Here is a 15,660-nt window from a genome sequence, read left to right as displayed (position 1 = left end):
ACTGTGAACTGAATCCTTTGAACTAACGTTTTAGCACTACTCTACTCTGTTACTTTATTTCTGCTGTTAATTCATTAAGCTGTTTCAACCATTTATGAATTACATCCAACTATGCACACGAGTTTTAGAAAAAACAAGGTTTTTCATGGAAAATGAAATGAAAAACTGACTCATATTGCAATTTATGTCAAAAGAACTGCATCGTGATTTAGCTGTTGATCCGTTACTCTTTTATGTAAGATGTGTTTTTGGGTATTTTCTGCTTTCTGACAGTGACAGCTGAAAGGACCAGGACTGGAAATGAACCCAGGTCTCTGCAGTAAGAACTTTGCATCAACACATGGGGTGCACTAACACTATGAGTTTCTGCATTTATCCGTTTTACTGTTTGACTCGACGCCCATTGGTGTTACAACAGACTGTGTCTGTTTTGTTTTGCTTTGTTAAAATAATAATTCCTATTTTTGTGAATTAGTTGTACCCCCTGGCAACAACACAATCGCCACCTGGCAAACAAAGTCGACACGACGTACATGTACCTGCTCACGTGTTTCTATAAATCAACGGTCACAGGTTCCATGTATATATGCCTGCGTGGGTTTGTTGCATAATGGTGTCTAATCTGTATAATCATGTACTCATATCTCTGTGTACAGTATATGCGTGCATGTGTGTGTGTGTGTGTGAGAGAGTTCATGTGTGCGCATGTGTTTGACTGGTACAGAAAAAGTGTGATTCATAGCTGACTCACATACTTAACTCCCACAGAGGCACACTTTTCACAACAGCAGGCGAGCCAAACTCCCACAAACACCCTCTTTCTCTCTGTCACACACTCACACACACACACACACACACACACACACGTCTAATAAAACTAGATTTTGCGGTGACTTCTGGGATGTTCGAGAGTCCTATAAAAGATCTAGCCCTCCCTGTCGGGTTATGTGTCATCTGATCCCGGCACTCTGAAGCTTCCGTAACAATAAAAGTAAGATGAGCGTTCACCGTGTTCCTGGGATTTGTAAAAGCAAGATGTTAGAAGCCCAGAGGCTATCAGAAGCGAGTTTATAGCCGGAAGGTTGCCAGTTTAAATCCCAGTGTCATCTGTGAATATTTTGCATGCGGGAAATAAAGTATTAATAATTATTTGTGCTGCATTTTGTCTAAAAAGGTGTTTGGACTTGATTTTTCGAGGCTGCCTGTATTATTTTCCTCAGCCTCTCTTATTCCAATATAAAAAAGATCAAAGACCTCATGCTTGAAAAGTCCATAGAAGAAGCCAATGTTTTGCCCCGGGCAATGCTAAAGCAAAGAAAGGTTCACCCTGGCAACATTTTCCTCCTCCTCTCAAAAAACACAAGACCAATCTGTGTCAAGCAAGATTTATATCCAGGTGCCTGTGAATCCTGTTTCCCATCTGCTGCTTTACAAGATGTGCATTAAACTTTGACCGCCATGAGCAACAACAAGCTTCAGCGGGACAAACCGATTAAAACGCACGTGACTTTTCAGAGTTAAAAGTTAATAGCTCGGTTAAAATGGAGTTATTTTAAAACGGTTAATAACAGATTGCTATGGCAGGTTTTTCTAAACTATATAACCTGATGTAAACATATATATTCTTGCATTGGCAAAAACCCACACGTACAGCTGAACTGCAGGTCCTCTAATCTCTGTCTTAGAGTCTTTAAGCTCTTTTTTTTTTAAGTCAGAAAAACGTGAGATAATCTGTGATCAAACAGACACAGTAAGAGACGAGCTGGTGAACAAAACGAGATGTTTAACAGCTAAATAACCAGATATGTCCCTCAGGGGTTCAAAGAGTGAATACTGGACTCCAAATAAGTGATAATGTTGTTCGCTGGAAGTGGAAATAGGCAACAGACAACACTCCATCTATGTTAGCAGGTGAGACATTGGCCAAACTAAGAAAAAAATCAAAGTAAACGTCAAATAAATTTTCCCCAATTGTCATTTTAGGTTCTTATAGCGCTGGTTTCTGTTCAAGTGTCCAGTTTTCTGACACGTTTGACGCTATAAAAAGGAGATTTTACATCATGACTGACAGCTGAGCGATGCTCGAGATCGAGATCAGCTGGGCGTACGAGGAGAAGGACCTCGATACTGCGGCTCCGAGTCTGGCTCCAAACCATGTCACCAGCACAGGATGGAAGCTCACATATCCGTCCATCATCATATCATCATACAGTTTACACTGATAATGGTGGTAGATATAGCAGCATACATGATATTGTGCTGAAGCGGACAGACCCCATGCCAAAAGTTGATGATCCGTGTAGAAGACATGGAGAACAAGAAGGCTTTCGAACCTTCTGTGGTGGACACAACTCTGAGCTTACTCTGCTGCAGTGTGTGAATGTCCTGACACTGAGCTGTATCATGCTGGAGTGACTTTCATAGGTTTGAACTCTTTCGGCCTTGAATGGTCGAAACAGTTCAAACTTTATTCCCCCCCACATACGCACCACTTGTTTGCTCAGTAAACACAAAAGAAAACGACTTTTCTGATGCAAACCGCCGAATGTTTGGAGTAAACTCAGTCCTCGTTAATCTCATCATGTCTCACCTTAAAGCCTAAAAAATAATAACCCTGTGATGCTAGAGGCTGTCACTCAGCTCCGCTTCCTCTCGCGGTTAAGCGGTGTCATCAGATGTGCCCTCGCACGCTGTCACGGTAATTTCACTGCTGATTTTCAAGTCTGGCAATCAAATTCATGCAAGGGAAATGAGCTGAAATTATGCTCGGCTTCCTGCATTAACATAAGATAAGAGGAAAATTCCCATCATTGCCGGCAACGCACGGTAAGTTCTCTTATTACTATTGAAGTGTGCCACTCCCATATTGTTTTAGCCTCAGACGTGCCAACGCAACGCTGTCGCCAAGTTAACAAAAGCCCAGACCTTTTGGCCCCAAACGCCTCTGGCATATGTGATCTGTACATGTTATTGTATACACACACACACACACACACACACACACACATACACATATAGTATCTCATGTTTCCTTTCTGTCACCGCAGACACACCCAAGAGACCCAGCGTGAACCGAATACCACACTAAGGCATGCCACGTTTGCTGTGCTGTATGTACATGTGTGTGTGTGTGTGTGTGTGTGTATGTATCTGTGTTGGTGTGTGTGTGTAAGTGTGTGTGAGCGCAAATGTCCGAGGACCTGGGTGGAGCCTTCTGTTCAGAGCGGGTGTGTGTGTGTCTGTCAGCTGTTCTGCACAGACGGTCTGAGACGAACAACTCACCATCCACCCACACACTGACTACACACCCACACATAAACACACACACACACACACATAAACACACACCATATGCACACGGCCGACCCGTCCAGCGATGAGGCTCTGAGAAACTGACACAGTACATCATGTAAATACATCTTTGTCACGATTTCCATTTGCATTTTATTAAAGCGCGTGAGTCAATAGATTCCCTGACCTGCTTTTTATGCATTAAACACACGAGTGACAATTATTGCTAATATTAGTTGTTATTAGTCATTTTTTTCCCTCAGTCTATGTGCAGGGAGGTGGCTTTGGATCGGGCTGTGTTTTGTGATAACAGCCTGATGAAACATGGAGCGATGGATGATGCATCTTGGCGCCGCGTTTCCAGTATGTGAAAAATGTCACTGATTGACCCGTGCCAATTAAAAAGGGCAAAACAATTGTCATGCAGCGGGTAGCAGTGGTGGAAAATACATTTATTCATGTAAAGGACAATCCTACGCGTGCTTTACTGAAATATTTGAATCAGGTGCTACTTCATACTTCAAGTAATATTCAAGTAATAATAACTTTTATATTTACTTTATTCAACTTTTATGTCTCCTCGTTAACCTATTTATATACTGGGTTTTAAGCCTATATGTGTTTATGATTGATAATTATTATTATTGGTTATTAAATGCCAAGAGCTGTGTTTTATCTGCAGCCTCACATTCACCATTATTTTGGTGAAAATTGTCAATTATTATCACAAAAATTTGTGGACCCCCTGCAGTACCTCTGCAGACCCCCAGGGGTCGTGGTTGAAGACCAAGAGTTAGTAGTTAGATTAATATTTAATCATTGTTACAGATTAAACAGCCAAAAGTAGTTAAATGTACTTTTACTCTTGATACTTTAAGTACTTTTTGTTGCCAACACTATACTTTCAGATTATTTTTTTATACTGCAGTATTACTAGTAGTACTACTTCGGCCATCACTGGTAGGTGGCATGTTGGATTTCACCAGTCCAGTCCGGCGTTCACGCGACATTACACTGACTGGCCTGCTGGGGGCGCTAAAATTCAAAGTTATCTGAAGATCACCAGTTATGTATTTAGTTATGTCGAGATAACAAAGCTCCTTCTTGAGATAATGAGGTAATAATTATGGAGAACTTCATTTAATCACACCTGATTTCAACATCAGGATTCATAACTGAACCGTAAGTCCGGACGTTAATGTGTAGTTTTGTTTATCATTAATAAATAATCTTATTTCGTACTAGCCAAAGATGAGAGAACTCCCATTGCTCTGACTCAACCAGCTGCGACTCACCTCTGATAAATATTGTAAGAAATAAGAGAAAACTATACTTTTTGTTTTGTTATCTCGATATAATGTTTGTTTTAATGAACATCATTAAAACAATTGTATTGCAAGCACGGCTGTTCTTGACTTCTCTAAAGGAATTGTGGCATCCCTGTAAATTACAATCAAGGGCTAAATCTGTCAATAACTTTCTCTGAATGTCGGTTATCATATCAACATATTATCGATGCCATGATTTATGACACGAAAGAAAAAAATAATGTTGCTGCTGACTTTGCTGCAGTATGGTTTGCTTTGGTTTAAACAGTCAGATCTCCCAACAAACTCAGAAATGTAAGAAGACAGCAACAGCGAAATCACAGCATCCAGTGGAGCGTGTGGAGAGCCTGAGATGCCGTGAAGGGGAGAGTGCAACAGCTGACGTGAGGTCGAAATAACCAGACGAGCTGCATTGCCGCAATTTCTCATACAACAACACATCTCCAGTATCTTATTAGACCGTCATGGGCGTATTTGTCAAATCTGTGTCAATAAAGAACTTCTCTCTGAATCTGTCATCTGGAGTCGACTGTTGTCTCACCGCAGCCTCCATTTACCAAAAACTACTAACTTTTTTTACAGCCACTTATTTGGCTTGAAGGGAGTGTTTCATACTGAAACACTGAGTGTAACTTTAATGATGAAACACCCCCACATCCCATCAACGTCCTTAAAACTCCATTGTGAGCAGTGTTGAGTTTTAAAAAACACCAACAGCTGGGAACTGAGAGGGAAAATTTAAGGATATGGTGGCATTGACTTCCACCAAAATAAGATTATTTTATCTCGTTAAGCCCAAAATAAAGTCATAAAGTTCTGCGTGACCTTGAGATGGTTTCTTTTTACTTTTCGTTAATGGAACTTGGCTGAAACTCGGCTGTTAATTTAAACAAAATTAGATGCGATAATAAATCTGATTAATGGACTGGTCTTTACTGTGGCTGCTCTCCCTTTTTGGCAGGTGGTTCTGCAAAGGCCTGGGTGATAATTGGCACTGCGCTTTCAGCCAAAATGATACAAATATGTTGGCGGCAGCTCATGCCCGAATGCGCGTTGTTGTACTGATGAATGCGAAACATCGATCGGCTTATTTCTGAGAGACTTACAGCAAATCTTTGATGTTTTAGAGCATTTTCTGACATCAGACTCCAGAGTGCCTGTGTGGGAGACGCAGGAAATGTGGAGTGCGTCATATCATCGACACTGCCTCGTTATCCACACAGAACCCAAACAGCAGTGTGGAAGCTGGGAAGCACAATGCATCGAACACAATAGCCATTTCTTTTTAATGTGTAAAAGAGTTTTACAGTGTTCACACAGGCCGCTGGGTGCAGACATAATCAGCCTGGCTCTTGAATTATGCATGACTTTAATCTCTAGCCCGATCACTGCGACGTATCAAAGGCACCCCGTGTAAACAAAACTCAAGTACATTTTTTTGGGATAAATACTCATTTATGTGTTTTTAATTGACGTCCTCTTCATTAAAGATCCTGTTCTGGTGCTCGTCATCCCCCTAAATCTCTGTTTCACAGAGCTTAAGATGACGTGAATTCACATCCTGAGTGAATTGAGCTTAATCCTGCTTTGTTAGTCTTTGCATGTTAAGACGGGGATGGTCACAGGGGTGGCACGGCCCTCTCTCTGGAATCTGATTGCCCCCCTTCACCGCTCTCATGCCAGAATCCGGGCGGTCACACAAGCGCGAAATTAACTTTGGCAAATATTGGAGCCTGTTTACTTCCATCCTGTTCGAGGGAAGGGGGCAAATAAAACATTTGTTTCCTGTGGCAACCTTCGACTTTGGAGACCTTGGACAGGCTCAACTGACAGAAGACGTGTGCATCGTTAACCCGACTTACGATGCCCACATGTGTGAACGCGTGGCGTGAGAAGGTGACAGGTAGCTGGCTTGTTGTCAGAAGCTCTTCACAACATTTCTTGTTGCACAGTCAACGAAATGACCACAAAGAGGCGCTTAACGAACACAAGGAGGGACAAAATCCTGCAACGCGACAAAGAGACGACCGCAAAATGACGGCAAGCGAAGACAGAGAGGCTCGATACGACAACAAACAGACACAAATCCACCACAAATGATGCCGTCATGTCACAAAGAGACAAAATTGTTTTGTCTCCTCCAGTCTGGGTGTCTTACGTCTTGTCTTCATATGTAGGAGATGTTGGGGGCCTTTTGTCTCTATGACAAGGAGCCCGTTGCCTCAGTAGACGTCGAATATTTGGAGTTCCAAAAGGCTTTTGTCTGATATTATTTCATATTAGAATATTTAAAAGTTGTTTAATTGGAATTCATTTATTAAACTGAAACATTTTGACTCATTTCCCCGAAGGTGCCCCCCCCTCTCTGAATCGCCCCCCCCATTCAAAAGTTTCTGAACCCGCCCCTGCTGTCAGCAGTGAAGTTTGGCTGCTCTTCCACCTGTCACTCACACATTACATCATCTCCCACTGATCATCAGGTGCCAGGATGATGCATGGACACACACACACACACACACACACACACACACACACACACACACACACACACACACACACACACACCTCCCACGCAACACAACATCTTGCCAGCCTCTGTCTCCCCTGCATTAATGTTCATCAGTGTGTGTGTGTGTGTGTGTGTGTGTGTGTTTATCTGCATCCAGGTGCTATTCATCAGATGTTTGACTCTATATACATATCTATATATATATTGATCGTGTGTGTGTGTGTGTGTGTGTGTGTGTGTGCGTGTGTGTGTGTTCGTACCTTTCATCCAGTCCACCACCTGGCTCGTGCTCCATTTGCTCACCGGCTCCATCACCAGCGCCATCGAGGAAACTTTGCGCCGACTCTCCGTTGCGCGCAGGCGGTGTTGTTAACCCAAAACAACAGCTCCGTCAGCCGGGCACAGCTCCCCCCACCCCCCCCCCTCCTCACCTCCACACCTCCGACCCTCCTCCTCCCTCCCTCCGCAGCCAGGTGACTCTCCTTTTTTTCCTTTTCTTACACTATCCCGGTACGGTCCTCCCTCCGCTGGCTCAGCCCGGTGTCGTGTCCCGTTAACGCAGCGGAGCCCTCAGTGTGGGACAGCCCGGGCGTGTGTGCAGCGGAATCCGGTACATTCCTCTGCTCGATCCGGTCTGACATGTGTCTCTTTTTTCTCCTCTCTTCACCTCCTTTCTTTCCAGTGCGCCAGTCCGGTCCCGGTGTATGTGTGTGTGTGTGTGTGTGTGTGACAGAGGGAGAAAGAGAGGAGTGTGTGTAGGTGTGTGCGCAGCCGGTCCGTTACCGACAGCAGCAGAGTAGGATAGATAAGTCACACCGGACTCAACACCCGACAGCATCTCTCTCTCTCTCTCTCTCTCTCTCTCTCTCTCTCTCTCTCTCTCTCTCTCCAGATATGATTAAACCGTGCACGCGCCCCGTGGGTGGCTCCGCGCGCACATCATCAGTGTATTTCCCTCTGGAGCGACAGAATCATGCAGATATGATGATGGAGGGAAAAGATACTCTCAGAAGATGTTTAATCAGGCCGTGTGTGTGTGTGTGTGTGTGTGTGTGTGTGTGTGTGTGTGTGTGTGTGTGAGTGTGTATTCTCTGGGGACAGCAAAACACATGTGGTACCTACACACTTCCTCCAGGAAACTTAATGAACGCTCAGCCAGCTTCACCACCTCCACCTCCAAACATCATTTCTCCGCTCCTCAAACTCTTTCTTTGCTTTATGTCACATACCAAAATCAGCGAGCTGTTAGATGTTGAGCATTCACCTGTTTTCTCACAATGCAACCTGCAATAACTGATTTTTTCCAACCCCTTTTTTTGGCCACTTGGGGGCAGCAAAAACCAGCTGCAAGCACGACATCCACATATCACCTTTTGATCAACTCGAGCCACAGCAACAGTCAGCAATTCGTGTTTGCGTCCACCTGATGAGTGCAAGTTCAACGGTAGCGGATACAGGGTTGGATGTTGCAGAGGAACGGCGAGCAGAATTCCTGGAGAACAAGAGGATCAGGGTTAATCGGGTGTCACAAAGATTTCTATTAGTAGATTCTAGGTGGTACCCTGCACGCTTCTTGGCAGCAGAGTTGCTTCAGTTCAAGTACGGTCATCACGCCCTTACCAGAAATGACGATTGCAACATTTTACCACTTCTCCTTCTTCTTCTTTGCCAAATTGCAACCAGGCCACCATTTGACTACCAAAATCTAAAAATATGACACACATGTACATCTTACATTTAGTTATTGCGGTAGTCATCGCAACCACTTCCTCGGTCGACGGTTTCACAACGACGGTGGTCCTTCCCCTTTCATTACGCAAGATGGCAAACGTCCAGGTACTCACAGTAAACTGCATTTTGCAATAACAGACAGTGTCAGTGCACTCGTGTACTCAAAGTAGCAAGTCTAAGTATCCGAATTGAGACAAGGGAAGGGATGCAAGAGGCGAGAGTGAGCCAGTAAAGTTCTTCTACTACTACTACCCCCCAGAGTATGAACCATACTGACATCATCAAGCCAAAACTCTAATTTGTCTAATACTTTGGTTTATCTATCTCTAGAAACAGATATCTACATAGGAATCCACAGAGGGCCGGTGTGGCTGCAGGTTTTCCTCCTTCCAACCAAACACCAGCACACCAGACTTGACTCATTTAATCAACTGATCTCAGTCTTCAGAGAGTTGATTGGTCAAACTGTGTGCTCTTGGTTGGTTGGAACAAAAACCTGCAGCCACACATCGGCCCTTTGTGGAACAGTTTGGACACCCCTGGCGATGATTTCCAAGTTAACTCCCTGCATGCATAACATCAGATCAATATTGTCATTGTCACGTATCAAGTTTCTAGTCTAGAGAATAGGAGATCTTGGCATGGATATCTGTTTTTTAGATACATTCACCGTTGGCCCCAGAGATTAGGAATCGTGTCACCACCAGCCATGACACCTGCACATTGACTTTGTGATTAGACAAATTAGAGTTTGGCTTGATGATGTCAGTATGGTTCATACCTGGGGGTAGTAGTAGTAAGAAGAACTTTACTGGCTCACTCTCGCCTCTTGCATCCCTTCCCTTGTCTCTCAATTCGGATACTTAGACTTGCTACTTTGAGTACACGAGTGCACGACACTGTCTGTTATTGCAAAATGCAGTTTACTGTGAGTACCTGGACGTTTGCCATCTTGCGTAATGAAAGGGGAAGGACCACGTCGTTGTGAAACGCGACCAAGGAAGTGGTTGCGATGACTACCGCAATAACAATGTAAGATGTACAGTGTTTCATATTTTAGATTTTGGTAGTCAAATGGTGGCCTGGTTGCATTTGGCAAAGAAGAAGATGGTAAAATGTTGCAATCGTCATTTCTGGTAAGGGCGTAATGTCCGTACTTGAACTGAAGCAACTCTGCTGCCAAGAAGCGTGCAGGGTACTACCTAGAATCTACTAATAGAAATCTTTGTGACACCCATTTCCCTGATCCTCTTGTTTCCCAGGAATTCTGCTCGCCGTTCCTCTGCAACATCCAACCCTGTATCCGCTACCGTTACTTGCCTCATCAGGTGGACGCAAACACGAATTGCTGACTGCTTGCTGGAGTTGATCAAAAGGTGATATGTGGATGTCGTGCTTGCAGCTGGTTTTTGCTGCCCCCAAGTGGCCAAAAAAAGGGTTGGAAAAAATCAGTTTTTGCAGGTTGATTGTGAGAAAACAGATGAATGCTCAACATCTGGCTGATTTTGGTATGTGACATAAAGCAAAGAAAGAGTTTGAGGAGCGGAGAAGATGTTTGGAGGTGGAGGGGGTGAAGCTGGCTGAGCGTTCATTAAGTTTCCTGGAGGAAGTGTGTAGGTACCACATGTGTTTTTGCTGTCCCCAGAGAATACACACACACACACACACACACACACACACACACACACACACACACACACACACACACACACACGGCCTGATAAACATCTTCTGAGATATCTTTTCCCTCCATCATCAATCTGCAGGATTCTGTCGCTCCAGAGGGAAATACACGATGAGTGGCGCGCGGAGCCACCCACGGGGCGCGTGCACGGTTTAATCATATCTGGAGAGAGAGAGAGAGAGAGAGAAGAGAGAGAGAGAGAGAGAGAGAGAGAGAGAGATGCTGTCGGGTGTTGAGTCCGGTGTGACTTATCTATCCTACTCTGCTGCTGTCGGTAACGGACCGGCTGCGCACACACCTACACACACTCCTCTCTTTCTCCCCTCTGTCACACACACACACACACACACATACACCGGGACCGGACTGGCGCACTGGAAAGAAAGGAGGTGAAGAGAGGAGAAAAAAGAGACACTGTCAGACCGGATCGAGCAGAGGAATGTACCGGATTCCGCTGCACACACGCCCGGCTGTCCCACACTGAGGCTCCGCTGCGTTAACGGGACACGACACGGGCTGAGCCAGCGGAGGGAGGACCGTACCGGGAAGTGTAAGAAAAAAAAAGGAGAGTCACCTGGCTGCGGAGGGAGGAGAGGAGGGGGAGGGTCGGAGGTGTGGAGGTGAGGAGGGGGGTGGGTGGGGGGAGCTGTGCCCGGCTGACGGAGCTGTTGTTTTGGTTTTAACAACACCGCCTGCGCGCAACGGAGAGTCGGCGCAAAGTTTCCTCGATGGCGCGGGTGATGGAGCCGGTGAGCAAATGGAGCACGAGCCAGGTGGTGGACTGGATGAAAGGTACGAACACCACACACACACACACACACACACACACACACACACGATCAATAATAATATAATATATATAATAGATATTTGATAGTACAAACATCTGATGAATAGCACCTGGATGCAGATAAACACACACACACACACACACACACCACTGATGAACATTAATGCAGGGAGACAGAGGCTGGCAAGATGTTGTGGTTGGTGGTGGGTGTGTGTGTGTGTGTGTGTGTGTGTGTGTGTGTGTGTGTGTGTGTGTGTCCATGCATCATCCTGGCACCTGATGATCAGTGGGAGATGATGTAATGGGTGAGTGACAGGTGGAAAAGCAGCCAAACTTAACTGCTGACAGCAGGGGCGGGTTTAGAAACTTTGAATGGGGGGGGGGGGGCGATTCAGAGAGGGGGGGCACCTTCGGGGAAATGAGTCAAATGTTTCAGTTTAATAAATAATTCCAATTAAACAACTTTAAACATTCTAATATGAAATAATATCAGACAAAAGCCTTTGGAACCCAAATATTCGACGTCTACTGAGGCAACGGGCCCTTGTCAAGAGACAAAAGGCCCCAAACATCTCCTACATAGAAGACAAGACTTAAGACACCCAGACTGGAGGAGACAAAACTATTTTGTCTCTTTGTGACATGACGGCATCATTGTGGTGGATTTGTGTCTGTTTGTTGTCGTATCGAGCCTCTCTGTCTTCGCTGGCGTCATTTTGGGTCGCTTCTTTGTCGTGTTGCAGGATTTTGGCCCTCCTTGTGTTCTTAAGCGCCCTTTGTGGTCATTTCGTTGACTGTGCAACAAGAAATGTTGTGAAGAGTTCTGACAACAGCCAGCTACCTGTCACCTTCACGCCACGCGTCACAGCATGTGTGCCTCGTGTACGTCGTTGGCTGAATGCGGATCGAAGTCGGGTTAAGACGCACACGTCTTCTGTCAGTTGAGCCTGTCCAAGGTCTCCAAAGTCGAAGGTTGCCACAGGAAACAAATGTTTATTTGCCCCTTCCCTCGACAGGATGGAAGTAAACAGGCTCCAAATTGCCAAAGTTAATTTCGCGCTTGTGTGACCGCCGGATTCTGGCAGTGAGAGCGGTGAGGGGGGCAATCAGATTCCAGAGAGAGGGCCGTGCCACCCCTGTGACCACCCCCCGTCTTAACATGCAAAGACTAACAAAGCAGGATTAAGCTCAATTCACTCAGGATGTGAATTCACGTCATCTTAAGCTCTGTGAAACAGAGATTAGGGGGATGACGAGCACCAGAACGGATCTTTAACGAAGAGGACGTCAATTAAAAACACATAAATGAGTATTTATCCAAAAAAATGTACTGAGTTTTGTTTTACAGGGGTGCCTTTGATACGTCGCAGTGATCGGGCTAGAGATTAAAGTCATGCTAATTCAAGAGCCAGGCTGATTATGTCTGCACCAAGCGGCCTGTGTGAACACTGTAAAACTCTTTTACACATTAAAAAGAAAGGGCTATTGTGCGATGCATTGTGCTTGCCCACACTGCTGTTTGGGTTCTGTGTGGATAACGAGGCAGTGTCGATGATATGACGCACTCCACATTTCCTGCGTCTCCCACACAGGCACCTCTGGAGTCTGATGTCAGAAAATGCTCTAAAACATCAAAGATTTGCTGTAAGTCTCTCAGAAAAAGCCGATCGATGTTTCGCATTCATCAGCACAACAACGCGCATTCGGGCATGAGCGCCGCCACAATATTTGTATCATTTTGGCTGAAAGCCAGTGCCAATTACACCCAGGCCTTTGCAGAACCACCTGCCAAAAAGGAGAGCGCCACAGTAAAGACCAGTCCATTAATCAGATTATTTATCGAATCTAATTTTGTGTTTAAATTAACAGCCGAGTTTCAGCCAAGTTCCATTAACGAAAAGTAATATATGTCCAAGTTTGAAAAAAAGAAACCATCTCAAGGTAACGCAGAACTTTATGACTTTATTTTGGGCTTAACGAGATAAAATAATCTTATTTGGGGTGGAATCATGCCACCATATCCTTAAATTTTCCCTCTCAGTTCCAGCTGTTGGTGTTTTTTAAAATCAACACTGCTCACAATGGAGTTTTAAGGACGTTTACGGGATGTGGGGGTGTTTCTAGGTGCAAGAAAACTAAATTAGGGATTGCATCATTAAAGTTACACTCAGTGTTTCAGTATGAAACACTCCCTTCAAGCCAAATAAGTGGCTGTAAAAAAAGTTAGTAGTTTTGGTAAATGGAGGCTGCGTGAGTGACCACAACAGTCGACCCAGATGACAGATTCAGAGAGAAGTTCTTTATTGACACAGATTTGACAAATACGCCCATGACGGGTCTTAAAGATACTGGAGATGGTGTGTTGTATGAAAATTGCGGCAATGCAGCTCGTCTGGTTATTTCGACCTCACGTCAGCTGTTGCACTCTCCCCTTCACGGCATCTCAGGCTCTCCACACGCTCCACTGGATGCTGGATTTCGCTGTTGCTGTCTTCTTACATTTCTGAGTTGTTTGGAGATCTGACTGTTTAAACCAAAGCAAACCATACTGCAGCAGCAAGTCAGCACACATTATTTTTTCTTTCGTGTCATAAATCATGGCATCGATAATGTTGTATGATAACGCATTCAGAGCAAGTTATTGGTCGGATTTAGCTGTTGATTGTAATTTACAGGGATGCCACAATTGCTTTAGAGAAGGTCCAAGAAAGCCGTGCTTGCAATACAATTGTTTTAATGACGTTATCTCGATCACAAGTTCATTAACATTATATCGACATACAAAACAAAAAGTATAGTTTTCCTAATTTTTTTTACAATATTTACAGAGATGAGTCGCAGCTGGAGTCAGAGCAAGGGAGTTCTCTCATCTTTGCTACTAGAATAAGATATTTTTTTAATGACAAACAAAACTACACATTAACGTCCGGACTTACGGTTCAGTTATGAATCCTGATGTTGAAATCAGGTGTGATTAAATGAACCAGACACTCATTCTCCATAAGTTATTATCTCATTATCTCAAGAAGGACGCCCCAGCAGGCCAGTCATGTAATGCGCGTGAACGCCGGACTGGACTGGTGAAACACCCATACATAGGCGAAGTGTATGAAATTACTCAAGTAAATGCATATAAAAAATATCTGAAAGTAGTGTTGGCAACAAAAAGTACTTAAAGTATCAAGAGTAAAAGTACATTAACTACTTTTGGCTGTTTAATCTAACTGATTATAATCTAACTACTAACTCTTGGTCTTCAACCACGACCTGGGGGTCGGCAGAGGTACTGCAGGGGTCCACAAATTTTTGTGATAATAATTGACAATTTTCACCAAAATAATGGTGAATGTGAGGCTGCAGATGAAACAGCAGAGGCATTTGCACTCAGACACACAGCTCCTGGCATTTAATAACCAATAATAATTATTATCAATCATAAACACATATAGGCTTAAAACCCAGTATATAAATAGGTTAACGAGGAGACATAAAAGTTGAATAAAGTAAATATAAATATTATTACTTGAATATTACTTGAAGTATGAAGTAGCACCAGTTCAAATATTTAGTAAAGCACCGTAGGATTGTCCTTTACATGAATAAATGTATTTTCACCACCATAGCTGTTTGTTTGCCCTTTTTAATTGGCACGGGTCAATCAGTGACATTTTTCACATACTGGAAACGCGGCGCCAAGATGCATCATCCATCCTCCATGTTTCATCAGGCTGTTATCACAAAACACAGCCCGATCCAAAGCCACCTCCCTGCACATAGACTGAGGGAAAAAATGACTAATAACAACTAATATTAGCAATAATTGTCACTCGTGTGTTTAATGCATAAAAAGCAGGTCAGGGAATCTATTGACTCACGCGCTTTAATAAAATGCAAATGGAAATCGTGACAAAGATGTATTTAACATGATGTACTGTGTCAGTTTCTCAGAGCCTCATCGCTGGACGGGTCGGCCGTGTGGCATATGGTGTGTGTTTATGTGTGTGTTTATGTGTGTGTGTGTGTGTGTTTATGTGTGGGGTGTGTAGTCAGTGTGTGGGTGGATGGTGAGTTGTTTTTCGTCTCAGACCGTCGTGTGACAGACAGCTGACAGACACACACCACCCGCCTGAACAGAAGGCTCCACCCAGGTCCTCGGACATTTGCGCTCACACACACTTACACACACAACACACACAGATACATACCACACACACACACACACACATGTACATACAGCACAGCAAACGTGGCATGCCTTAGTGTGGTATTCGGTTCACGCTGGGTCTCTTGGGTGTGGTCTGCGGTGACAGAAAGGAAACATGAGATG

The 15,660-nt window shown here is 44.2% G+C and overlaps 1 protein-coding gene across 5 annotated transcripts in view; it reads right to left on the bottom strand.

Moving 5' to 3' along the window:
- Positions 1-7,556, bottom strand: part of cnksr2a (connector enhancer of kinase suppressor of Ras 2a) — a 76,400-nt gene extending 68,844 nt beyond the window's left edge. For 4 of the 5 annotated variants that reach the window (XM_027274135.1, XM_027274133.1, XM_027274136.1 and 1 more), the window contains exon 1: positions 7,389-7,556. In XM_027274135.1, coding sequence (XP_027129936.1) covers positions 7,389-7,452 — 64 coding nt within the window. In that variant the 5' untranslated portion in view covers positions 7,453-7,556. The remainder of the gene's footprint in view (positions 1-7,388) is intronic. The other variant, XM_027274134.1, reaches the window with a different exon arrangement.
- Positions 7,557-15,660: the final 8,104 nt, after the last annotated feature.

Source organism: Larimichthys crocea, chromosome XXIII (genome assembly GCF_000972845.2).
Source record: "Larimichthys crocea isolate SSNF chromosome XXIII, L_crocea_2.0, whole genome shotgun sequence".
Classification (NCBI taxonomy): Eukaryota; Metazoa; Chordata; class Actinopteri; family Sciaenidae; genus Larimichthys; species Larimichthys crocea.
This window is presented reverse-complemented; position numbering and strand designations above follow the sequence as displayed.